Below are 27,679 nucleotides of genomic sequence, written 5' to 3' on the forward strand. Positions count from 1 at the left end.
TCAATAGTTGCTTGATGTGGTGATTTTCTTCTTCAGATTTGTAGTTACTTTCAATAAAATATATTATTACTTAACACCTACAGTTTGCTTAACTTCATATCTACCCACATACAGGCAGACTAAAAAGAAATGTTCCTCTACGAGTTAGATTTTGGGGGATTTTTGTATTTTGTTCTGCTTTTCAGTTTTAATTGAAACCCTGAGAAGCAGCCAAGTGGATTCTTTTTCAGTGCAGTCAGGGCTCGCTTGTGCACAGCCACACCGTGATTAACTTATTATTCATCTGGTACCATCCCATTAAATGTGGTCTTTAGTCTGTGAGCTCTTCCAGCTCCCCACAAAGGATTTCATTGCTTTAGGAATTGAGGTGTGTCTAAGTTTTTACCTGGGAGCAAAAGTGATTCAAGCGTTGCTGGTAAGACCAATCCTTGGGTTAGGGCGGGGAGGAACCACATAACAGGCCAACTGTAGACTCCTGAAGACAGCAGACACCTATGCAGAGGGGTGGAAGGACTGAGGCGGCAGCTCTCAGGGATTTGTTCAACGGGAGACAGAGACAATGACTTCGCTGCTTTTCAGAACCACAGCGGCTCTGGCCATTTTAATGGTAAGTCCTACTTTTCTTCTAATAATCACAAACTTCCCTATTTCCTTCCTGATAGAGAATATCATATTTGATTGCTGAATCCCTTTCATAAAGCCTAAGAGAGTACAGTGGAAACAAACATTTTAAAATGAAATTGTGAATCCCTATTACAAAGTCTAAAAGAGTGCAGTGGAAATAAATATTTTAAAATGCAATTGTAAAGATTACCAACCTCTTCCTTTTGTTTCTGTTTTTTTATGTATTTTACATAGAAAAGTAAGCCAGAGAGGAATTAATTTGAAAGTCACCATTTAGCATTTCTTCATTTAATCAAATAACCCTGATCTCAGATCTATTTTTCACAATGCCTTTACTTTCTTCAAAGTAATGTTTTTAGTCATCTTTTTAATACACAAGCTATAACACATAAAAGAGAACAGGTCTATTTTCCAAGGTTACATATCTGTTAAGCATATGGCTAAGAATTATACATGCCTGGTCTTGATACCTGACATGTTTTTAAAACAGTCAAGCACCACTAAATTCAAATCAAAGCAGTGTTTGACTCTAGAGAAGTTGAGAGGGTTATTAAGAAAGCGGTTTATGTTTAGTCATTATGTGCAAAACATATCCAGACTTTGGGGGGAAATACATACATTTTATAAAACACTTTTCTGAGGAAGTGATACCTTTGTGGGTAGAACTCTTTTTATCTAAAAGAGAAGTGGAATCCAGAGAGCAAAACACTAGTCTGGATGTTACAGACTACTTTCTTTTCTAATGGTATTATTTTAGTGGAGAAAAAAAAAAGTAACAATATTATCAGTTACATGAAGATATCAAAATACTGAAATATACCAATGAGAGAATATTTTTAAAAATTCCTAATACTAATTGCCCACTTTAGCAATAATAAACTGGTTTAGCCTAGGCATCAGTTTTCCTCACTTGCCTATAAAATTGAGATAGCTGGACTTCAAAAAATTACAGGGAGATAGAGCTCAAGAAATAACTTTTTAAAATTTAAAGGTGTCTAAAATTAGAATCAGCTGCCTTGTGAGCCAGAGAGATTCCTAGACTTCCCTCTCATGATATTCAAGCAGAAAATTGGTATTATACTTTCTGTTAGAGTCTATTTCTATTATGACAATATAACTACAGTTGACCTTTGAACAACATGGTAGTAGGTTAGGGGGCATTGACCCCCACATGGTCAAAAACCCATGTATAACTTTTGACTCCCCAACAATTTAACTACTTGTAACCTCACTAATAACATAAACAGTCAATTAACACATATTTTGTATGTTATATATTGTAAACTGTATTTTTATAATAAATTAAGTTAAAGAAAAGAAAATGTTATTAAGAAATCATAAGGAAGAGAAAATATACTTACAGTGTTTATTGGAAAAAATTCCCACATTGTTAAGGGTCAACTGTAATTGTTTTGGTTATCTAATATATTTATTTGACCCAAAAATATTGTAAACAGAAATGTGAAAGTTGTATGACTTCTCATATTTTCAGATGGTCATTTCTGGACCAAACCACAGGCTGCCTAATAATCCAGATATCCAAGGCAATCACCAATTTAGGAAGCTAGGAGACAAAAGGCAGTGGGCATCAGAATAGTATTATCATAAGGACATAAAATTGGACCCCGACAAGCTTAGGGGAGCTCTTTCCCTGCTTTGAGGTATATCACTCTTATTATACCTCTCGTTCTAGAGTGATTGTGAGATCCTCATACTGAAGGCTGTCTCATTCACTTTTGTATCCCCAGGGTCTACTATAATATTTATCTTACAGTGGACACTCAATTGTTTGAAGAATGGATAAATGAACAATTGAATAATGCCTCTCTAAACTGTAACTCCCTCTCCTCATGAAACAAACATGTACACAAGCATGTTACATGCAAAAGTATACACAGACGTGTATATATAACAGAGTGGGTCTGAGTGAGTGGTCTAAGTGGTCTAGACTCACTCTGCCCAGAATGGTAGCCATTAGCCTCAAGTGGCTATTAATCCCTTGAAATGAGATTGGTTTGAATTGAAGTGTGCTGTTAAGCGTAAAATGTGCATCATGTTTTGAGGACTTTGTATGGAAAATACGTCATTAATAATTTTTACACTGCTGACATATTGAAATGATAGTATTTTGGATATATTAGATAAGATATATCTTATCTAATATGTTAAAATTAACTTTACCTTTTTAAATCTTTTTTAATATGACTATTAGAAAATTTAAAATTATATATATGATTCTCATTATACTTCCATTAGACAATGCTGATCTACTACTAATGTTACTAGTGGAAGGTATCAGTCAGGAGTGATGTAGGCAGACAAGGCTCCAAGGACTAGGATTTGATGCATATGGATGGGCCAACAGGGGTATCTTCCCTTGTTGAAACAAAGTGAGCAAATGGCATTTGTTTAGGGGAATTGGACACACCGGTTTGGCTGGAATGAGAGTTTGCATTGAGGAATCTGGACATGAGTGAGAAAAGCAGATGAGGGTCATATTGAAAAGTGCATTCTGTGACGGCCAATGGAATCCTTTCAGAAGTGGAGAACCACCCAGAGTTTCGAAATAGCGCAATGATGGGAAAAAAAGCAATGTTTTTAAAAGCATTGTCTAGTGAGGATGCACATCTTTTGTTGTGGAAGGGTGGAGCCTGAAAGTTGGAAGACGTGTTTGGAGGTTTTGAACTAATCCCACCATCCTATAACCACACAAGGGTTGGCTAGAGGTGAGATATAAAACAAAGTCACAGACTTCTGTCTACACCTGTGCTACTGACTCACTCCAGGCCTTATTTCCTCAACTGTCAAGAATAATCATAGACCACTGCCTACATGAAAGTGACCGTAGTGAGGAAAAAACAGTGCACAAAAAAACGCTTTGGAAAATATAAAGTGCTTTCTAAGACTCTGAAAGCTATCATTTGTAATATTTTAGTAATTAAGATGATTCTTGATAACATCTTAATATTTTGCCTTAATATTTATTTATCAGTTTCCTGTGCTAGTTTCATCCATTTTATGCAATACAAAATATACATTAGAGGGAAAGGATTTGTGATTGAAAAATGCTTATCTTCAGAGATTTAACCTTTTGAAAACAATGTTCGTCTTCAAAGGACACATTGTTCAATGCTTATAGTCCGCAAAATATGAAACACAATTTGTCACATAGCACTCCTGTTACCATCTAGACAATAAGCTTTTTAATTTTATGTTTCTATATTATATAAAAATTTACTCATTAGAAAACTAATAGACATATCTGAAATCCACATACCTTCCAAGCACAATGTTTTAAAGTTAGTAGTGGTAGGGCTGGGAAAAAAAGAAGTGGTTTAAATGTCAAGTTCTGGCAGAATGTGCTGTAGATACTGAGAAAATATCTTCAACCACCTTCTTCTATAGAAGAAAAAAAATTTGGGAAAACATTGTAGGCTGAATGACCCAAATTTTTAACAGAAGAAAAATCTTTGAGGTATCTTTCTTCTCTTGATTGATGAAACAATCTGGTTTCTAGTGCCAGTAAATGTATGAAAATCAATTTCCTCATGATCCTCTCTCAAAGTTAAGCTCCAGAATCAGAATAACCGTGGCAAGCAATACTGGCCAACCCTGCCTGACTTGAGCAGAAGTCAGGAAAGATGTAATTACCTCTACCAAGAACCACTTCCCACTTACCTAATACCTAAAACTGATTTTCACTGGGAACCAGGACACTCTGTACTCACTAGGTTTCCCATAAACCTCTAGCCTTTGGTTCTTCATTTCCAGTTAAGAGTCAATCTGATTGCCTAAGGTGAGGGCTTGCTTTGGGAAGTTCATCATAAGAAGAGTATGTAGGCAATTGGTTACTATCTATAACAATACGCTGAATAATTGAGTCTGTCTAGTATGCACATTTTTCTTGCATGGCAACTGTGCAGTTGGCCAGGCTGCACACTGCTAGAGATGCATTCACATAAACCACAAAGCCAGCAGCTCTCCCTGGAGTTGTGCAAGGAACAAACTGCACAGTTGTACAGAGGAGAACTGGTTCTTGTCTCTTCTGATGCTCCAGAAAGAGAAAGCTCTTATGTGCCTTGATGAAAATAGTAATAATAAGAGGTCACTGCATATCAAAGTGGCTTGTGCATACCTTTTTTTAAAGTTTGATGACAGAAGTGATTAACACCTATTAAGTAAATACTGCAGGCTAGGACTCACACTTATTAATGAACTTTACACCTATTAATTCATTTAATCCTCACAAGAAAACTACAAAGAAAATAGAATTATTATTCCTATTTAACAGATGAGGAAACCGAAAGATTAAGTAATGTTTCCAAATTATGCAGATGGTCCATCGTGAGACTGGGATTTAATTCAGAGATTCAGGCTCCAGAGTCTAATTTTCTATTAGTAGACTTGACTGCAACTTATACAGCATTTAAAATAAACACTTGAGAATATCCACGGGTATCTGTTTTTATTAGCATCTCTCTCATAATACAAGGTATAAATTTCAAAATTAATTGAGTGTACTCTAAAATTCAGCTACTGAAATTGAATTGTTCTAAATTAAATAAGAATTTCCAAGGGAATAAACATACCATTTTTGTTCAAGTAAGAAATTTGCCTTGATGAATACAAAGTTTATTAGAATTTGGGGTTGGGGGGGTTGTTAACTTTTCATTTTAAAAAGGAAAGATAGATAATTGGATATTATCAAAGAAATCACTCATTTCTTCTGAATTGTACCTATATAATTTATTAAAGATGCATTGAATGACCTCTATGACCTGACACATTAATGCACACACTGCATCTAACCAATTATAAAAATGATATCACCAACCTATATAGATTGCATAACTTTTTTTCCAAAAATAATTAAATACAAAATCATGTTTAAAAATTGGTATGATATCTTTGAATTATCTCATTCATTCTTCAAATTTCCCAGAGGTGGGTGGGTGAGGTCCTCTCTTATACCCATTCCAGAGATGGGAAGAGTTGCTATGCCCTGGGCCAGCTGGGACCAGCTCCATGAATCTAATGCATGGTCCAGCTGTCTATCCCTCCCCACACTGAAGCTTGAACTCCAAACAAATTTATAGCCAAACTAAGTAAAGTAGCTCCTGTTACTATAAATGGATTTTAAAAATCTAGACACTCATATCTTTAAAAATAATTTATTGTGTATCTATAATATTCAGTACAAACCTTTATGATATAACTATATACTTTTTAATTAGCAAATAGGGCATATGGATAGCAAATAAGTTTATTTCATGTTATTTTATTAATGTAACAATCTGATTTGATTTTAATAAAATATTTCTAATTCTCATCTATACCAATGTATTTATGCCATTCAGTGCTTTAAAAACCATATAATCAAAATTATCAAAATAAGCAGGAAACAAGAGGAAGAAAGAAAATAATAGGAATTCTCAAGTTAAGGAGTGATTTCTCCACATTGGTACTTCCAATCCATGCCACCAAAAGAGACAACTTAGTTGATTTATATTGTCAGGAAACTACTGAAATAGTTATTAAATGTTGAAAATAATATATTATCAAATTAACTATAATAATTAAGTAGCCACAGATAAGTATTAACTAAAATAATTAAGGTTTTTAAAACACTATTCTAAACAATGTAAGGTTACAATTATATTTCTAAATGTCTAAAGAGCATTTCAAATTTTAGAAGTGTTTCTTCTGAACTACTCCATATTCCAAGAAGAGCAAGATAATCACATTTTCAAAACACTCTCTAAAATTAGGGAACGCTCTTGATTTTAAAACACAGGATGAGAAAAAGTAAAGGTTCAGACTAAATAACTTCTCTAAGAACTCTCAATCTGTGAAAAGATTGAACAAACAAGAAACAACTGTCCGCAGTGTTCATCCTCCATAATTTCAGGTTTGTCCTTCCTATGCCTCCCAGGAAAACAGAAATTGCACTTCAGCGTCTATTAGAAGAACCACTCTCTGTGGGGCTAGTACAAACATGACTCATATTTTCTGGGTGACTGTTCCCAGTTTTCCTGTAAAAAGAAGCATGTCTGGTCAATGATCCCTTCCCTGAGAAAGGAGTAGCGCAGTTACTACACTGCTCTGGTCTTCTTTCCCACAAAACTCATGATAGTGTTTAGTAAAGAGCAGCAAAGCTATAATCATTTTGAGACCTGTTATAACAATATGTAATGGTCCGTTTTCATGACAATTTACACATACACTCTTGGAAATAAAGATTTCAAAGAAATTTTTAGAATGGAAAAGTCTTGGTATCCTATGTCTGATATAGTTACTCTTTTGGTTCAGACTTGAACTTATCTCTTTATTATATTTTTTTCAAAACAAACAATGTAATTAATCTATATTGTTTTAGGAGTAACCCCCAGCCTTTGCCAGGAAAATCTTAATTGAACTATTATAAAACTTTCTCCCTACCACTAGTATTTTATTTATTCATTTATGCCCATTTTGGTTAGAATCCAATGTAGTGGAGAGTGAGGTTGCCAACGTTCAAATCCTGGCTTTACTAGGTCTGTCGGCTGGGACAAAGGACTCATTCTCTTTGTCCATAAAACAGGGATTATAATAATAGAACCTCCTTCTGAAGGCCACTCTAAGTATTAAGTAAAATAAGAAATATAAAGCTCTTTGTACATCAACTGACACAAAACCATAGTGAACACTAGCTACTATTATTATTACTTTAATTTTTTTTCTGATTTATTTTTCACAGTCTTTCACCTAGCAGGTTTTCTTCAGATCAGGTGATCAGTGGATCAGCAAATAATTGTGAAACATCTGCTGAGGGACAGATATTGTAAGGGTTGCAAAAAAATAATAATATTAAAACACTGACCTGGAAAGTTTACAATTCTCTTGGCTTATACTATAATGCACATAAAACAATAAGAAATAATAAATTATGGCAAGCCATTATGGGTTAAATTGCATGGATCAGAGTATGTGTTGTACACATTTAGGAAAGAAGACATCAGTAAAGACAGTTTCATGGATGTTGTTGGAACTTAAAGAACTGATCTTAAAGGATGAGTAATATTTAAGTGAGTGGAGTGGGAAGAAGAATGCATTCCAGGCAGAAAACAAGATGGAAAGTGACAAAGATGTAAGACCCATATGCTCTTGAGGAATAAAGACCTTGGCTTGCCTGCCTTCACATTGTATCCTCATATAATTTTTTCAAATGAGTAAGAAAATTAAGCTCAATATTGAAATTGAACAGAGCAAAGATGAGAAAATCTGTGTCCCACTGCAAACAGTACTCAGGACTGGAATAGCATATCCTCACCTTTTATGTTCCATTCTCTAAACTAGACTAGTTCCATTCCATATGTCCACCCTTGAACAATAAAAAAACAAAAACAAAAGGCCTTATCCTGCAGCTAACTAATACAGGATTGCCTTTGTGCAAGTCAGTTGGGTAGGTCATGGTTTTTAACAATGCCTACAGGACTTGCTGAAGTTTATCACAATGATGATTGCAGTTGTTTGCCAAAGAAATAATTTCCATATCTCCTAGGAAGTATTTATAGAACGGTCAGACTTAAAATGTTTGGTTGCTACAACTGGCTGTTAAGAATAGGTTTTCAAAATCCAATATACTCCTTATATCTGTATATGCAATATATCCTGTATATCTTTAAAATTCTGTAGTCAGATTAAAGAACTGGAAGAACTTGTTCATATTGAGAGCATTTGCTTTTTCTTGTGAGGGTTTTACTCTTTGAATATTGTTTTTCCAAATCTACTTTTTCTGAAATAGAAAATATAATATGAACAGTAGAATGTGAATATCAGGATTATTACCTTATGTAGTTAGTGCTTATTAGAAAATATCACATTAATTTGACTTTATTTAAATGTCTGCAGGTGGTTGTATTGGTTCATGGAGAACTGAGAATAGAGGTAAAGTATGAAAAGTTTTTTTGTAATTAAAATAATGGCTTTGTTAAAAAAATTAAAACTATGTTCAGGAAAATAAATATTAAATGTTTTAAATTAACAACTTAATTGTGAAAATAAATTAAAATTCTAACAATTAACCCAATAATGTTTAAATACCAGCAATGTATAAATGTTATTAATATAATTTATCTTGTGCAGTATGTTGTATTCTCTTGAATTAACAGGTTTTAATTAAACAGGCCCTATGTGCCCAGAATAGTTAGACACTGTGAAATATATAAAGAAAATATAAAATATGATTAAATGCTATACTATAAATCACAGAGCTTTCTAATTGTTTCAGTTACTTAATGTTTCTTCTTTGACAAAGTATGAGGTAGATCAGCTAAGACACCAAACAGCCTTAGATGTCTTAAAACATAGGGGGCTCTTCATCCTGAGTGTCTATAGTCAATTCTCAAAGCAAAGTTTCCAACAATGTACACAGTAAAATGGAATCCCTTTTTACATAAGACAAAAGGACAGCATGGAGAAAATGGAACAGCAATACAACAAGCCAAAAGGAGATACAAACGTGAATGGGTGAAATTTGCAAGACCCTGCAGAGAAGAAGAAGACAACTCGAAAAGAAACCCAATTGCCAAAGTAAGTCATATGCTCAGGGGCAGTGTGAGTTTTTAGAATAAATATATTAGATGTAAATTAAAATAATATGGCGATTCCAATTAGCAAAATGCAGACTTGAGAGTCCACAAAACAAATAACCTGATATCTACCAAAAAAACCTCAATAATAATAATAGAGAGAGAAGTGAAGTAACTATGGTCCTAGAGTAGTAAAAAATAATTAAAGACACATGGACCAATTTCAATGGCTAAGCCTTATTTTGAGCCAGATGTAGCAAATAGAAAAAAAAAATATATATATATATATATATATAATACGGTTAAGACAATTAGAAAAATGGTTGGGAGTCACCATTGAATTGACTGTCTATTCTTAATTGTTGGAGCTGGGTGATAAAATACAGTGGGTTTATTATACTATACTAATTTTATATATACTTGAAATTTTCCATATTAAAAAGCTTAAAAATTATAATAGTAAGAAGCAATACATTTTAATACATATTTTTAACACTTACTATATAGTCTCTTTCCCTTTTTCTCTCCAGCTCTCCCTATTTAAGCTAAAATAAATGTCTTCTTTTAAATGTTAAAAGGGAGCATTCAGAAGTACCCTTGTCAATATTGTATCTTTGACTCTCTCAACCTTTTAATAGCACCATGGTGGCCACAATCTAAGCAAATATTCTAAAGCCAAAATGATTAACACATACTGGTCCATGCTAACAGTGGGAATTTATGTCATATTTCTAGTATCTATCAAGATAAAAAGTAAATAGCACAAAGTCAGAAAGGGTGAATGAAATTACCAAATGACTTAAGACTATAGAGGTGGAGGAAAAAGGGGGAAGGAAAAGGCCTGAGTGATGATCAACTTAACATTTTGGGTATTTTTGGCTGCAGATTACTTCAGACTTCCAGGCACATCAGACAATTTACTACCAAATTTCTGGAATAGGAATTGATCAGCCCCCTTTGGGAATCTTTGTTATTAACAGAATTACTGGAGAAATTAACATAACATCCATAGTGGATCGTGAAAAAACCCCAAGCTTCAACGTAAGTAGTGTCTTCAACTCTGGGACCCTTTTTACCCCTCATGCACGACTTTAGAAGATGACACTTTTGTACTGGTTAATTTAGAGAAGAGATAGTGCATAAATCAATCCACCAACAAAGAACAATATTAGTCCCTCAACAAAGAGCCTCCACTTGCAGTAATGCCCTGAGTACACCAGGAGGTGCATGAGTGAGCGCTAAACTCAAGCCTGCAGCTCCCAGGGGCTTCGTCCTGCCTTGAGTCAGCATCTGCCTGGAGGAAGGGACAGCGGGCCCAATGGCTCTGCCCAGGGTGGGTACTTTTTCCAACTTTGTCTGCTCTTTGGGGAAATGTTTTTCTCCTTTGCCCACAGGTTCTATACATGCCAGGACAGACCCAAAGGATAAAAATTAAGTTTGTTGAGTAACAGTTAACATTTTACCTTTTCCTCTAGATCATATGTCATGCTCTAAATGTCCAAGGAAGAGAAGTAGAGAAACCACTTACATTAACAGTCAAAATTTTAGACATCAATGACAATGCTCCAGTGTTTTCACAGAGCATATTCATGGGTGAAATTGAAGAAAACAGCCCTGCAAGTAAGTCTTTTTACAGAACCTACACCTGCTAATTCTTTTCATCTTTCAAATACAAGTATCACTATAGTACAGCATTTTTACAAGCTAATTTATTCTTAGTCTCAACAGTTTTTCAGAAAAACTCATCAAGACAACCTGAATCTTCTTTCTAATATTTGTAGTTAATTTTTCACTGCCATTACATTTCTAGGCATGGTTCTGTTACGAGGTCAAAGTATCTTATTCTATACATACAAGTAACATGAGCACCCAACAGTGACAAAGCTAAAGAGCTGGTCTTAGGTAGCCTGGATGAGTCAGCAGAGCCTTTTAGATTATAAGGATCAGAGACACATGCCCATTATTTGCATAATTTGAGGAAAGGGGAGAATCATAAGGCCATCCATCAACGGAAGAAACAAACACAGAAAATACTTTCAACCCCAACAGAGCCAAGGCTTAAGGAAAACTAGAAGATTTTTAAGGAAGGTAATACAGTTCTACCTGATAAAAACAGACAGCAAGCGACATGTAATATTTGTCAAACATGCATGTAGTTATAAGATCTTAAAAAATAAAGATTAATTTGAACTTGTGTTGAATATTTAATGTGAACGTAATATTCTTTAATGAACTTCTGTATTCCTAGACTCACTGGTGATGATACTAAATGCCACAGATGCAGATGAACCAAACAATCTGAACTCGAAAATTGCCTTCAAAATCGTCTCTCAGGAACCTGCAGGCAACCCCATGTTCCTCCTCAGCAGACACACTGGGGAAGTCCGTACTTTGACCAATTCTCTTGATCGAGAGGTAAAGCAAGGCACTTGGGAGCGTTTAAGAGTAAAGGGTTTTATTTAAGAAAGCCAAAAGAGGTGACTCCTTTTTACCTGAGAATGAAAGGAGAAAGAAAGAGAGGTTCCCGGTACTCCGATGGGCCAATCTAGGGATGTTGTTTGCATTCTAATGTGATTTCAGTGGGGTGGTACACGTACCTAGCACCTGCCCAATCAGTTGTACCCTCAATGTACAAGTGTCCGTATACCAGTGGGCCTTAAAGCGGGAGAGGAAAAGAAGGCATTGGTATACATGGGCAAAGACCAACTGTGACAAATTCCTCATATGATGGAAGAAAAGGAAATTTCATAAATGAAGGGAGACATTTCTGTCTGGAAAAATGACATCTCGATTACACACTTTTCCTCCTGCCTTCTTTTCATTTTACCCCCTGCGTCTAGAAGCTAAAGAATCTCCGTCCCCTCTCTTCCCTGTCATCCTACCACCACATCTCTCTCACCAGGCACTGCCCCCATCGTACTCTATGTTACTTTTATAGAAATGACTTTCTGAACAGACGGACAGGAAAACTGTATGTGAGCTTCCCTCAGACAAGCACCCCACCGTCATCATTGCCCATGTTCGTCCTCAGTGTGCTCTCTTCCCCTAAGAAGCTCACAAGAGAAAACTTATTCTAGTCCCTTAAAAACTCCTACCTAACCACCCAGCGCCCCACATACGTCCTCTCTGATGGAGAGAAAACAGTGCGCATGATCCAATAAACTATGAACTTGACTATTTTCCACTCCTTACTCATAGGAAGCAAGTAGTTGTCATTCATACTCTTGGCACTAGAGATTAATTATCTTTCTTTCTTTCCTCCAAATTTAGCAAGTTAGCAGCTATCGTCTAATTGTGAGTGGTGCAGACCGAGATGGAGAAGGACTGTCAAGTCAGTGTGAAAGCAATATCAGAGTGAAGGATGTCAATGATAACTTCCCAATGTTCAGGGAATTGCAGGTACACCCGTCACCACTTCAAGAATATACATATTTTATTATATACTTTTCCACCTTAATTCAGCATTTGCCCTCTTGTTAGCCTCTATTTAAGTTCCCTGCACTCTTCTTTTAAAAAATAATTAAGTTCTTGTGACAAGGAGGCAATACAAAATTTGAGAATTAATGATTAATACCATTCAGAATAAATATAATTAATTCCTTTTGATAAAACCTGACATGGGGTATTTTCGACATTGACTCTGAAGTTCTGCTTCTCTCCTTTTTAGTATTCAGCACGTATTGAGGAAAATACTTTAAGTTCTGAGTTGCTTCGATTTCAAGTAATAGATTTGGATGAAGAGTTCACAGATAATTGGCTTGCGGTATATTTTTTTACCTCTGGAAATGAAGGGAATTGGTTTGAAATACAAACTGATCCCAGAACGAATGAAGGCATCCTGAAGGTGGTTAAGGTAAAGTCTGATTTCCCTTCAGTGGCAAAAATATTCTCTATTAGCCAAAACTATTATTTCTACAAGTAAACTTTATGTCCTTTTTAAAAATACCACTTCTTTATAGAAAACATCATACACACACCACAAAGTGGAATAAACCAGGATATTTTTGCCTGGAAATTGCATAGACTAGGAAAAAATAACCACTACTTGGGACAGTAGTTGGCACAGGATATTGGGCTATGTGGAAACTCCTTTCTTTAATTTCTTCAGTCCAGCAGAATAACAGGACCGCAATATTCCCTTAACAAGGAGATTTCTGGAATACGGGACTGCTGGAAGTCGTGCAAGCCGTTCTCATCACTCCGCTTTTCAGAGAGAGGGCCACAGCCAGCCTCAGTTGCACGAATGATGTCATAAATTCCCAGGACTACCTGAGAATGAGATACTCCCTGCCTCCTGCATTTTTTGCCATTCAGTTTCCCAAACTAGAAACCTGGGCCTTCTCCTTTCATTGTGGCATTTCCTCACCACTTACAGCCAGTCATCAAATTCTACCCTAGGACCTGCCCTTAGAATACGGCCCTGCTCTCCCTTCTTCTCTGCGCTGTAACACGGCCTTGCCTCCTCCCTGCTATGTGACCACAATCCCTCCTGACAGATGTCCCTACCTCCTTTAGCTACCCTCCCTTTGTTCTCCTACTGCCAAGCCAGTCCACTACCACGTTTTTCTTAAAACCAATTAGGACCAGTCGCTCTCTCCTTTAAAGCTTTGTCGAATTCTCTGCTGGCTGTAAAGGTAGCCCTCAATTCTGACTGCTCATTTGAACCACCCGCTTCTCCTAGCCAGTGGGACTGTGAGACCGGCTGGTTCCCTTAGCCTGTGGGAAGGCCCTGTGGCGGTTCTTAAAAGCTCCCCAGGAGACTGTGATAGGCACCCAGGGTTAATGACCACCAGCCGGCCTTTAAGATGAGGTTCACCCTTCCGAGGTGAGGCCTCGTATCACTGGCAGCCAGCCCGCTCCCCACCACCTTCTGTAACTCTGGCGTTGGCAAGTGCTCTCACCTCTGCCTGAATAACTCCTCCTCTTCCCTGAACGCTCAGCTCACATGAAAACCTCTCAGAAGCCTTTCCTAACTCTCTAAGGACAGGTATTCACTCACTTTCACACACAGGCTCTGTAAGTTCTGCTATCACTTGCCCTTCAACTGGAATAACAGACTTTACCAGTGTGTTATAATGATCTACTTACAGATTTTTCTCTCTCCCTCCATTAGGGAATGCTTGAGCCCATAGAGCCAGTCACTGCAAGGTTCTTTTCAGTAATACACAAATGTAACCAAAAGATCATTTCCCTTATCTCATCAACCTCAAAAACTTTACTAGTGAATAGAAATGTTTTCCTGGGATTCCTCAGGCCTCTGTTTGGACCACCTCCCTAAGAGGGTCAAACAAATAGTTCTCATGCAAGACCACCTGCAAATGAGCCTACGAAGGGCCTATGGGCCACCCACCCACTGCTTTGCAGGAGCCTCTTTGCCAACAAAGTTTACGAAGATAGTTTGCCTTTGCCATCTAAGAACTTTTAAGCCATTATTGTACATGAATCCAATGATTACTCTGTGGATGGCCAGGACCGCCATTTATAGGAATGAATAAGGGGCCTCCATTTGTTCAGTCGCACACCAATCTGACGAGGTAAGGGATTTTTTTCAGAAGTGGAAAGTTGAGGATCAAAGATATTAAATACTTTGCCCCACGTTACACAGATTGTAAGTAACAGAACCGGGGTTCAACCCATGCTGCCATCACAGCTCTGTTCCACTGCACCTCACAGCCTGCATGCGCTATAAGGCTCTTTTGCTAGTCTAAAAAGATGTGCCCTGCTTTGTATCACTACCAAACTGAGGTGTCATGGGTTAAGAATTCTAAAGATTTCTCTATCTCACCATTACAATGATTTCTGAAACTATGTTGCTATTTCTGTGTCTACTTATAGAAATAGAAGGATCTATTCATAGCATATAAGAGTTTTCTTGTCCTCTTCTGGGTTTGCCAAGCTATATTTCTGTGACATTTCTTCTAATTTTATTCCCACTCTAGCCTCTAGATTATGAACAAGTACAAAATGCGCAATTTAGTGTCGCCGTCAAAAACAAAGCTGAATTTCATCAATCAATAATCTCTCATTATCGAGTGCAGTCAACCAAAGTCACAGTTAAAGTTGTAAATGTGCAAGAAGGAATTATATTCCGTCCTGCTTCCAAGACATTTATTGTCCAGAAAGGCATAAGTAGTAAAAAGTTGGTCGGTTATATCCTGGGAAAGTATCAAGCCATTGATGGAGACACTGGCAAAGCTGCCTCAAATGTCAGGTAAGATTATTTTAGTAACATTTTATTATTCCTTGATGTAGTCTTAATCTATAAATTATTACAAAATAACACCTAAACTATTATATGGCAAGAATACAAAGATATACAAAGGTGGCCAACTCAAGGAACTGGATAACTAGAGAAGAGATATATAGCTAAATCATTAGATGATATTGTACTATAAGCAAAGATTACATTAAGAATAAGTTAAAGTGTAAACTAAAAGAAAAATGCTTTAGCCTGTCTAGAGCGCTCAGGGAAAAGATTCATAAAAACTTTCAATGGAGTCTTAAGAGTAGAGGTTCCTCAGAAGATTATAGTGCAATAAGATAGAACAATCTATACAAAGACAAAGCGGGACCCAAAAAAACTGGAATTTAGTTATAAAAAATCATGCATTTATAGTTCAGTCACCTTCAAAGCACTCTTCATTTGATGTCATACATCTATCAAGATGTTTTTTCCACTGCTCAAAACAGTTTTGAACTCATCAATTTTGATGCTTTTTAGTGCTTCTGCTATTTTTTGTTTCACCTCTTCCACATCAGCAAAACATTCCTCTTTGAGGACCTTTTTCATCAGGGGAGGAAAAAGGTCACTCAGAGCAAGATCAAATGAACAGGGAAGGTAGGACACGAGGGTCACGTCGGTTTTGGTTGAAAACTGCTGAACACTCAGCACAGTTTGGCTAAGTGTGCTTGTAAATCTTCCATCTTGAAATGGGCAAACGCACAGAAAGAGTCTTCAAAAAAAATTCACTGAAACAGAAGGCAGACTCTCACAACAACACCAGTTGGCACACTGATACAGATGGGCGCCTAGAACACTCACCTAGTGAGGGAAGCTTGTACTACAAGGCGCCTGCCCCTAGAAGATAATTCTCGTTTTTGGTGGTGCTTTCCTCATATATGCCTAAAATCTAAGAGCTCCAAAAGTAGTTAATGTAGTATAAAGAGCAAAGACACAGTTAGGTTATTATACAGAGCATAAATGTGAAAAACCAGACTAATACATACGTAAGGATTATACAGTACTGTTGGTCATTGCTGATATGTTAATTTTCTGCGACTCTTTATAAAAATATATTTCAATGTCTTTTATTCAATATAAATACATTAAACATAAAATGAGTCATTTTCATTAAATAGATAACATCCCACATTTGAAAGAAAACTATTACATTTTTAATTATAAAACAGATATATCATGGGACATAATGAAGGTGGTTTGCTAAGTATTAATAAAAAAACGGCTGAAATCGAATTTGTCAAAAACATTGATCGGGATTCTACTTTCATCGTTAACAAAACAATCACAGCTGAGATTCTGGCCATCGATGGTAAGAAAAACTATGTCAATCACATTTTTAAAAATGTTACTCCAATTGCATTTATTTATGAATAGATGATTATGCTCATTTAATAAATTACCTTTATCACTAGATAAATGATGTTAGGGCCTTGGGTCTCAAGTCTGAGGCAGCTGAATCTAGAAGACCGAGCATTACAACCTTTCAGTGGAGTTTGTTGTACCAGTGAATTCTGTGTTCCGTCCTGTGTCTGCTTGTTATGGTTGGGACAGGAATTTATAGATCCACCAGAATTTCTGGGTTTGAGAAGGATGCATAAAGATTGTTACTGAAATCCTATCAGAGAAGCGCAACTCAAATATGACGTGCCTTTGTGAGTTCCCTATAAAATGAATTATTTCTAGAGACCTCATGTGCTTATATCATTAAACAATTAAATCTTCTGGGATGTTTTAAAAATATCCATTGAGTACATGTGTTTCCCCAAGTATAAAATTAATTTATGCTCAAGGTAATAAGCACACATAAAAATGAAACAAAAGAATGAATACCAAAAATCATACCATCTGGGAAAACAGCAAACAGCGTGAAGGGAAAATACAGAAACAACTCAATCCCACCGCTGAGAGATGTCATTTTATTGTTTTTGATTGTCAACATATTTAAGTTTTTCTTCAATACACTTTTATAGCCTAGGTAATAAAAATAAATCATTTCTTATTCCAAATACTTTGGCTCAAGCTTTAGAAGCAAAAATCTTTCACCCAGTGCTGGGATCATGAAGTGGGATACATTGAAGAAAACTATTGTTTTTATGTTGATTTCATTTGTAGTCAGTCAATTTATCACCATACAGGTCTTGGACCCAAGAATATTAATTTAATAGCGAAGGCTACAAATGAGAGATGCCGGCCAAGTTTATCCATTTAAATTAGCTTTTTACAAGATGTGGAGATTGTAGGACATTTTCCCTGGTGAGAATAACAAATACAATCTCTCATGAGAAAAAAGACACACTTAACTTGCTATGTGAAAGAGAAATTTAAAAGGTTAATTTTTTGGACAACTCGTTCTATTTATCTTTTTTAACTGTAAAATGTCATTCTTACAGAAAACACAGGTAAAACATGTACAGGCACCATATATGTGGAAGTACCTGGTTTTAATGAAGATTGCCCAACAACTGTCCTCGAAAAGCAAACGATTTGCAGCTCATCACCTTCAGTGGTTGTCTCAGCTATAGTACACGATAGGAGTAAATATACTGGCCCCTACACATTTTCACTGGTGGATGAATCTATAAAAGTGCCAGCTATGTGGAGCCTCACAACTCTTAATGGTGAGTAATGAAGTCACATCCATAAACAAAACTTCCTGCCTCTTTATATTTTCAGAAGGGTAAGAGCTCATGTAGGAGCAAGTTTTTTTCAAGTGCAACTGAAAAAATTCTCTGCAGTGAAGATGTGAGCCTCGCCTCATGAATTCCTTCTCTTTTCCAAAGAGGAAAGAAATGATATTGTATAATGTTAGCACAATTTAATATTTTCTGTTTTTCACGTGGACTCCAAATTTTTTTTATTTTTATAGGTTATTTCTACCTTCAGAGCACACCAAAATAACATTAAATGCAGGCATCTATTTTATTGCAGAGCTGTTTAGATTTCTAAATACATAAACTTTTCTTACTGGGCAGGCTGTGAACAGACAAAGTATGAGAAGTGTCGGCCTGCTCAAAGCTCATAGGAAATGCTTTTTAGCGTGTCTCTAGTCAGGAGTCACTAGCACATGGGGAACAGAAATTTGTAAACCCATTAGCCAGTAGGATAGAGCTAATCCATCCTTCCTTTTCTCTTAGCCTTTATCATGTTAATTTTACATTTCCTATCTCTTCCAAGAGTCTCATAGAAACAGCAATTAGACTTAATAAGACTCTCCTCCCTTTCTAAATTCTATAGCGACCACAAGGCCACCTTAAATCCCTTGTAAATGAACACACTTTTTTCTAGCTCTTTTCCAAACCAATCTTGCTTCGTTTCGTAAGTGTACTGTGTGGTGTCCTAGCCACAGGTATCAGTCATTGCTAGTGTCACCAAAGGGAACTTGTTCTCCACGGCCTTCTGTCCTGGGGCCTTACTGATCTTGGTGTAAGATTTTAGCTCCAAATTACACATGTAGCATTTAACTCTAGATCGTTTTACCAGACACATAGCTAATGAAAAGGCTGCAAAAGAAATATCAGAGAGAGACAGGACCTGGTACTAAACACACCTGCTCAGGTGAGGCCAGGCCAAACAACTGTGGTGGGACTGGGTGGACCAGGCGCACTGGCAAAGGGCTTGGTGGAGCCTGATTCAACACTAGGCTATACACCTGAAACTAATACAAATTAATATGAAATGTAAACTAACTAAATAAGACTAATTCAAGCAACACAGCCCTGCTGCTACCAAGAGCTGCGGCTAGAGCCCACTCAGAAAGGGACAACATAGCAACAGGGAATGGAGAGCAACCAATGCCCATGAGTCACACAGCCAACAGGCCTTCATGACAGGGAATCCAATACAACCAGCATTAGGCTCGTGGGATCAGCACTGACAGGGGCAGTGGGCGGAGCACCAGCCAAAGCAGAAATTCAGTTTTACTAAGTTAGGCTCAAAAATAGAGAGTTAGGCAAAAAGGATACACTCAGAGGGCCAAACAAGAGTCAAGGGGTTTGGTACAGACATACAGGAGAGTAGGTGAGCCCCAGAAAAGAAACGTCTGGGATTTAAATACTGTCTGCCACCCTCCCATATCCCCCACCTCCCAGCTTTGTGGGGAAATTCGGGGGAGGCCTGAGTCTTCATGAGAGAGAATAATGGGCTCCTCTGGGCCAAGGAGGAAATACAGGCCAATTTACCCACCTCGGTCCCTGAAAGCCCTCATAACTGCTCAAATCTCACGCTGCTCTTAGCCTCGCTATTTGTGACAGTGATGTCTATGGCAACTCTGGTTCTGTTCACAAAAACACATAGTTTTAAGAGCAAAAGACACCTTATCCTACTGTTAATTTGAATAATTGTTTCTCTGCAGCTACCTCAGCACTCCTAATAGGCCAGCGGCAGGTGTCCCCTGGAGTGTACAGAGTCTCCCTCACAGTTTCAGACAAAGAAAACAGGCAGTGTGAGATCCCAGAGAGTCTGTCTCTGGAGGTCTGTCAGTGTAACAACAGAGACGTCTGCGCAGCCCCATACCCTGGGGCCAGGAACGAAGAAAAGAAGTCATCTTGGAGGCTGGGGCCTGCTGCCATTGGCCTGATATTCCTTGGCCTTTTGCTGTTGCTGCGTGAGTATGCCAAATCTTCCTTCCTTTTTCCATGGCGTGTCAGCATCTGCAGAGGCCTTCACACTACATGGGTGATGAGCTCTGCAATGCTGAAGAAAGGTTCCCTGATTGTTTTCTAGGCAAAGCTGGGGAGAAATGGCATTTTCAGGAAGGATCTTAAATGTTTAAAGTTAACATATCACTTGCCAACAATCTATATTCATGCACAGCAAAGCAGGTCCTGTATGTTAGTCATAGCCTACAATGATAAGTGTTAGACATCAGCATAAGAACTGAGCAAGTCATAAATGTTAGACATTTAGAAAACAGCACAAGAGAATCAATCAAGAGGAAAAAAATAAAGCATGAACACTCTCTACACACTCCAGTAATATTCATCGTCAAAATAATGATTTTATCCATGAGTGAGACACTTTCTAAAATGTCTTCACCATATTCAAGTCTCATGAGATTCTAAAATAAAAAGGGAATCCTGGACAAATGAATTCAGGAAAAATAGGTTATCATAGCCTTGGAGCTTTACAATACACATAGGCTCAAAATAGCTTAACTACCTGAATTACATACCTCATTTAAAGTTTCTATATACAATATGATTAATTTTATTGGATACATTTATGGAAATTACACACATATTATTTTTAATAAGAGTATAACATATTTATTCAATAGGAGGTTTCTAAAAAGTTGCATTTAAATCAAAATCTTGTGCATCATATTTTTAATCTAAAAGAACTTTTGGTAAATTCTTGTATAAATAAGAAAAATACTTGATAAATTCACAATCACTTCCCTAGTTTACTATAAAACCATAGACTTTTAGAGTTAAAATGATTTTTCATTACGATCAAATACACTTCAACCCATTAACTTGAATTTTAATTTATGAAATATTTTTAAACCACACAGAAGTACAGAAAGTTACATGACAAGCACAAATATAATTATAACTTAGAATTAACAGATATTAATATTTGCACATGTATAGCCTTGTAACTATAATCACCACTAAGACTTAACAGATACTAATATTTTTGTATTTTCTCAAATCTCTTTTTTTAAAAAAGAAATTGTTATATATACATCTAGTGGCCTACTACACATGCCATATATTCTTCCTCTTTCCCCAAAAGTGTTTACTATTCTGAAGTTATGGTGCAGCATTTTGTTTAATAGCTGAAACACACAGAGTTTCAGTGTTTCAATATCATATTAGTTTCAACAGATTTTTTCAAGTGCATATATGTGAGTCTTTATTCTAGCTTCCAACTAAAACAGGAACTTGATTCTGGGTTTCATGCTGTTCACAGATTTATGCATGTCTAACTATATGGAAAAAAATTATGCCATTATAAAGTTGTAATAGAAGGGAATAAAAGGAATATTAAATAAGCGTTGCAGAATCCTGAGCCTTGGGAAATGAGTAAGATACAGTACATATGAAAAGAAGGAAAGGTGCTTCCAGAGAGTAATAGCGTGAGCCAAAGTCATGTCTTAGGATCAAACAGCCTTGGGAGGCTAACACATGGGGAAACTGTGGAGTGAAGACGAAACTGGAGAATGCTTTGGGACTACCTGGAAAGGGCTTAAAAACACATGGTGTTTGTACTTTAAGATCTGAGAAAGGGGAGTTGCTGAACATATCTGAATAAAGGGCTAGCATGGTCGTATTTATATTTTAGAAAACTAATCCTGCCAACAGTGCATACTATAAATTAGAAAGAAAAGAACAGTTAGGAGGTTAATGTTATAGTTCAGGAGAGAGAGATGCCAACTTTAGAGCCTTGACATGAGACTAGAAGGAGGCATAACAGGGGTACGTGGAGGGGATTTGGAGATGAATGGATGGAGAAAGTGGGTATGAAGTCCAAGAGAACCATTTCATTCAGTCGTTGCTTCATGTGATCCTAACATTTGCAAAATGTCATGTTTTTAATTTTGTACAGAATAGAACATACGTTTTTCAGTCTGTAGAGATACACTCAACACTTTGAAAAATTTGTTGTGGACACATATAAAAACCAAACATACATTGCACATATAGTGATAAATAAACAAGTTTCCTAAAACTATAATTGTGATGCCCACCTAAAAATACTGACCATATAGGCGTACACCACCTTTCGAAACTAATTTGTCAACTCATAATGTTCAATCCTTCCCAAACATTTAATAAAGTCATATAACAGAAAATGGCAATAAATAAAGCTTTTAGAAGTATCATTTATATGAAAATTCTATTAAATTTAAAGAAAATATAGCAATTACATCCAAACTACTTCATTTTATACACTTGGCCTAATTTTACATATATATAACTAATAATTTGCATAATTGATATGGCCCATCCAAACAACACTAGCAAATCTTTATAGAGCTCACTGCTGTCCTTTATGAGTACTAACTCACATAATCCTTACAACAGTCTATGATTCATTTGTCCTGGGTTCTCTTTTTATTCTAGAATCTCATGAGACTTGAATATGGTGAAGACAATTTAGAAAATGTCTCACTCATGGATAAAGTCATTATTTTGACCATAAATATTACTGGAGTATGTAGCTAGTGTTTATTTATTCTCTCATTCTTTGGATGAGTTACTGGACGCAAGAGAAGATGACATAACATCAAGCTGGTGATTGGTGGGGACACAAATTGAAACCTTAGAAGTCTGACTACTGCAGCTGTGCTCTTAGGGAAACACCTCACTAAGCTGCCTCTGTGTGAACTGAGTTCAAACATCAGACTCAAGAGGCCTTTACAGGCCAGAGGTAGGAGTGTGGTCACTGATAGCCTGGGAACCGCTTCCTTCACTAGCATGAGAGCGATATTAATCTTTATTGCCAAGAGGTGACAAGAGACATTCAAAAATTATACTGACCCTGGCAGGAAGGCCCCTCCATGCTAGAGGCTCTTAAATCACAAGAGAGAGTGTACTGATAGTAGATCATCACTCCACGTAGATCAAAAGAGAGTTTGCTGGTTTGACTGCTATTTACCAAGAGATCATTAGAGACCAGATTATTAAAACACGATGCCCACCTAAAATCTTGACCATCCAGACATGTATTCACTTGACACCATATACATAGCCTCAACAGGTACAAATAAATGCAATAATAATAAAAAATATATCACAAAAAAGGATTGAGGAAAAATGAACAGCCACCTTGATCAATCAACAAACAGTGCGTATTTTAAGACACCAATGTACATATTACAAGAATGATCTGACCTGTCTCCTTCATTTCATAATCATATGAAATACTAGTATGCTTAATTTACCAAATTTTATTTTATAGAAACTGTGCTTTCTATTACATTTTCCATATGTATTATATGAAAAATATTGCATTTTCTTTGTAACATTTCTGACACATGTCATGTCTGGTCATTTCCAAGTGATTCAAATATTTTGATATTATGTTTTCCTTTACCCCAGTGGTCCCCCTTCTGCTGCTGACCTGTGACTGTGGGACAGGTCCTATAGGGGGGACAACAAGTGGATTCATCCCAGTTCCCGATGGTTCAGAAGGAACAATCCATCAGTGGGGAATCGAAGGAGGCCAACCTAAAGACAAGGTGAGGATCCAGTTTGTAAAACATTTATTTCAACTATATAAAGCAAAATTCTATTTATATTCAGATAGGAAAAGAGGTAATGGGGTATAAAATAAGAGACCCCTTGTGAGTCAGTGCTGAAATGAATGGAGCTTTCTAAGGTCTTAGTTCTTCAGATGTCAAATCATAAAGATGGTTATTCCTGGAAGAATTTGAGTTTCTTGTAATGTCACCCTCTGCAAAGAGCCACAAAATCTAGTTGGTTTTTTAATGTAATTATTTTTTAATATGGTTTACAGGAAATCACAAATATTTGTGTGCCATTTATAAATGCCAATGGAACTGATTTCATGGAAAATTCTGGTAAGTGGATATCAAACTTATTTTTGAAAGTAATAGTGGGTTAAATAAGAAATATTGAAAAATAATAAGCTTTCTAAATTCTTTTCTTAATTATTTGCATATATGCATATATGCTTGGAGAGGGTATCATTGAAATAGGGTTTCAATGAAATGGCTTATTATTAGTTTATTAGTCAATTTTGTCACCTAGTTCTGGCTTCAATATGTTCATTTGCCCGCTGATGCCCCCATTTTTAATATCTGAAGATTTGTTTTACTTTTTTCAAACTTTAATAAACTGAACTATATCTCTCAGTCAATTATGAATTTTTTAATTAGAAAAGATTTTACACATATAGAAAAATGTAAAGGAAAACAAAACAAGTACTACGTACCTACCACCCAACTTTGATTATTCTTAACATTAGTACTATTTGCAGTAAAGGCCTCATGTGTACACATCCTCAATCTTGTTGCTTCTTCATCCCCCAGAACTAACAGTGTCCTGATTTGGGTTCAATTACCAATTCTTATTTCAATCATAAAGAGACTAGATCGCTCAAGTTGTCATATAGGTGAAATTATTTCTTTGGTTTACCAAAAACTATTTTGTTCATAGTATCTCAATGCCACAACTAAGACCTACACTAGAGACACAATAAAACCTAACGCTTAATATTAAATTTTTCCTAATTCCATACTTAGCAATAAATTGTTTTTAAATACCCAGCTTGAAAATTTTCATGAGATGTCCCCCAAAAAGAACTACCTGTCTTCCTCAGTGACCCCAATCCTCACCTGCTCTCCCACTATAATTACATAACAAAAACTATATTCAGAATTCTCTAGGAAGAAAGAACTTTCAGTGAAAGCGTAATGTAAAGGTAACAGGCAGAATAGTCACAACTCATTAAATTGTCCTTAAGCACCAAGGCCTCAAATTAACATCTGCTAATTTGCATGCTTCCTCTTTGGTTTTCCTATTGAGCCAATATGACAACTTAATTAAAATTTTTTTCCCCTGAAAACAAACAAACACTGCATTAAAAGCTGTCCATGACTGTGTGCTGAATATTTTGTTTTTACTTTTCCATTTCAGCCTATTATCCCTGAAAATCCACTACCTTTGTATATTTTTCCATTAGCATGTTTTCAGAGCTCCTTCATCTGCTAATATCCTGTTACACTCTCACCTCCTCTGTTACTCTTACGTAACAGACTGTGGGATGTTCCTATCACCTCTAGTCATTAACGGTGTTTTCTCTCACTGATGCACTTTACTTGATATCATGAATACCAAAGGCCAATAAACAGAAGAAGCACAGCATGAGATGTTACAGAATTTTCCCCCCTTTTTTTTTTGAAGTTTGTACAAACACATGTGCCAGAAGAAGGATGGTGGAAGAAAATTTGAAGACAGAACAGACCACCAAGCTTGAAACAGCTACAGGATGTGGAGCAGATATGGGATCTGGAGATGCTGGGGGATTTAGAACAATAGGACTTGGCTTCTGTTCTACAGAACAGTCAGGAACAATGAGAACAAGACATTCCATCGGGGGAACCCAGAGGGAATGTGGTGAAGGAGAAATAAACATGAATTTCTTGGAGTCCTACTTTTCTCAGGTAATTTGGTGAAAAAGTTTGTGGCTATGATACCTTACTTACATTAGAGATCTTTTTACTTGATTATATTTCAGTTTTGCAGTTCATTGTTTTTACAGCTTGTGAAAACATAAGAAAAAATCAGTGTTCTTTGCCTAAATGATACAGATAACCTAGGCTGGCTGCCCAAATTGGCCTACTGGTCAAAAGGGATAAAGGGTAAATAGACACACAGTGATAGAACATAGCAAGTGGCACCTTATCCTTCCAACTGGTATAACAACAGACAGCAAAATCTGCATTTCACGATCGGCAGCATCCTCCTTAGGAGTACGAAGCAGCTTATTTTGTATTTCCTATACCATAAAGGAGGAGGTCAGAACACTTGTGAATATATTTATATGAGAAAGGGTTATAGTATTCTTCACATTTTCAGAGGAGTGATATCCATAAAAAGTTGAAGAACCATTGAATCCATGACCCAAAAATAAAAGGGGGAAGAAGGAATGTGATCAAAGATCAGATGAACATAGAACCAAAAAGGAACAAAGGGTGCAAGAACAGAGGGGACTGTGGGAGGCAGGTTGCTGCCTCCTGATTGGTGTGTTGCCATTAGAACAGATCTCATAAATAGTTGTGGTATCAGAACTAGTAGTAAGTGCCAGGATCTTGCCCTTTTATAAGCGGATGAAGGCTAACACTGGTCTGAGGATAGACTCGCAGGGAGCTCTTGCTTGGGATGAGGGTTCTTGGGATATTCTGAGGTAGTGTCAGCTCTAGTTATAGGATAGGCACCCGCAAGGCCTGCAAGGTCTAGGCAAAGGCTGCAGTCTGGGTGAGAGCTACATCAGACAGTGCACAGTGGGATGCCTCCTCCCTATTCCCCAAAGACACAGATTAACACAAGTCCACAAAGGGACCCTCACACTTGGCGCAAGTGAGTAACCTGCAGGCTTCATACACAATTGTTTCCTAGGCCTCAATCCATGTAAGTGCCTTCAAGATCAGGACTTAGACCATGAACCTAAGCCAGGCTCAATTTTGAGGAAATGTCAACTACACTACTCTCCAAACACCAGATGATTTCTGTAAGAAGTTTGTTGTTACAAAGAGCATGTCTTCTATGGATTACCTCAATTATACAATCATGATCAAACTTTGTGTTCTAGGAATGGTATTATATTCTTCAACTGAGTTTCTTGTAAAATTTTTTTTCTACTCTTTTGCACCTTTAGAAAGCATTTGCCTGTGCAGAGGAAGAGGATGGCCAGGAAGCAAATGACTGCTTGCTGATCTATGACAACGAAGGACTGGGTGCCCCTAGCTCTCCTGTGGGCTCCCTGGGTTGTTGCAGTTTTATTGTCGATGACCTGGATGAGAGCTTTTTGGATTCGCTAGGCCCGAAATTTAAACAGCTTGCAGAGATAAGCCTGGGGCTTGATGACAAAGCCAAACAATCTCAGCCACACAACAAAAACAGTGGCTCTGGGATTGGATGCTGTGACCATTCTGTACAAATTCAGCAGTCAGAACCTTCTAGGTGCCAGATTTCCTCAGACAGTCAAGGATCTTCTGCTTTGTCTGCTTCTTGCTCTGTCCTCCAACCAGCCATTCCCATCCCTGATCCTTTGCAGCAGCGTAGCTGTTTGGTAACAGAGACTTACTCAGCTTCTGGCTCCCTCATGCAAACTTCTACTGCAGCCTTTGATCCACTTCTCACGCAAAATGTTATAGTGACAGAAAGAGTGATTTGTCCCATTTCCAGTAGTCCTGGCAGCCTACGCGGTCCGACTGAGCTACGAGGGTCATGTAATATGATCTGTACAGAAGATCCTTGTTCCCGTCTGATATGACCAGAATGAACAGGAACATCATACTGACCACATAAGGATATTTGGACCAAATTACCCATAATAGCATAGCAAGTCTCACAGCATCGGTCTAATCTGGCACTAAAGTGATCATAATTACAGTTTTCTAGTTCATATCCCCAAAGTGAATATGTAGCCACGCTTAATTCTCAAATAGTAGTAAATTTTAATATTTAAAAAAAATCTTAGTCAGTATGAAAATTTCCCAACAATTTTTAAACTTCTACTTTTACAGTGCCAAAGAACAGTGTTTATCCCTTTA

At 36.9% G+C, this 27,679-nt stretch overlaps 1 protein-coding gene across 1 annotated transcript; it reads left to right on the plus strand.

Annotated features, from left to right (window-relative positions):
- Positions 1 to 559: 559 nt before the first annotated feature.
- Positions 560 to 27,399, plus strand: DSG3 (desmoglein 3). The gene is made up of 17 exons (XM_054583498.1): positions 560 to 607; positions 8,515 to 8,550; positions 9,064 to 9,195; positions 10,080 to 10,235; positions 10,670 to 10,814; positions 11,443 to 11,609; positions 12,465 to 12,593; positions 12,862 to 13,047; positions 15,134 to 15,405; positions 16,605 to 16,744; positions 17,826 to 18,053; positions 19,787 to 20,038; positions 23,481 to 23,620; positions 23,899 to 23,962; positions 24,083 to 24,085; positions 25,308 to 25,567; positions 26,782 to 27,399. The coding sequence occupies exons 1-17, from the start codon at positions 560 to 562 to the stop codon at positions 27,397 to 27,399; spliced, it is 2,976 nt and encodes a 991-aa protein (XP_054439473.1).
- Positions 27,400 to 27,679: the final 280 nt, after the last annotated feature.

The sequence above is a fragment of the Pteronotus mesoamericanus genome, unplaced genomic scaffold (assembly GCF_021234165.1).
Source record: "Pteronotus mesoamericanus isolate MK-2021 breed Mesoamerican mustached bat unplaced genomic scaffold, CSHL_Meso_final contig_74, whole genome shotgun sequence".
Lineage (NCBI taxonomy): Eukaryota > Metazoa > Chordata > Mammalia > Chiroptera > Mormoopidae > Pteronotus > Pteronotus mesoamericanus.

Coding starts and splice junctions, on each gene's coding strand:
- DSG3 (XM_054583498.1), top strand. CDS start 560: ATGACTTCGCTGCTTTTCAGAACCACAGCGGCTCTGGCCATTTTAATG. Junction 9,196..10,079: donor AAAGAAACCCAATTGCCAAA/GTAAGTCATATG, acceptor TTTTGGCTGCAG/ATTACTTCAGACTTCCAGGC. Junction 13,048..15,133: donor GCATCCTGAAGGTGGTTAAG/GTAAAGTCTGAT, acceptor TTCCCACTCTAG/CCTCTAGATTATGAACAAGT.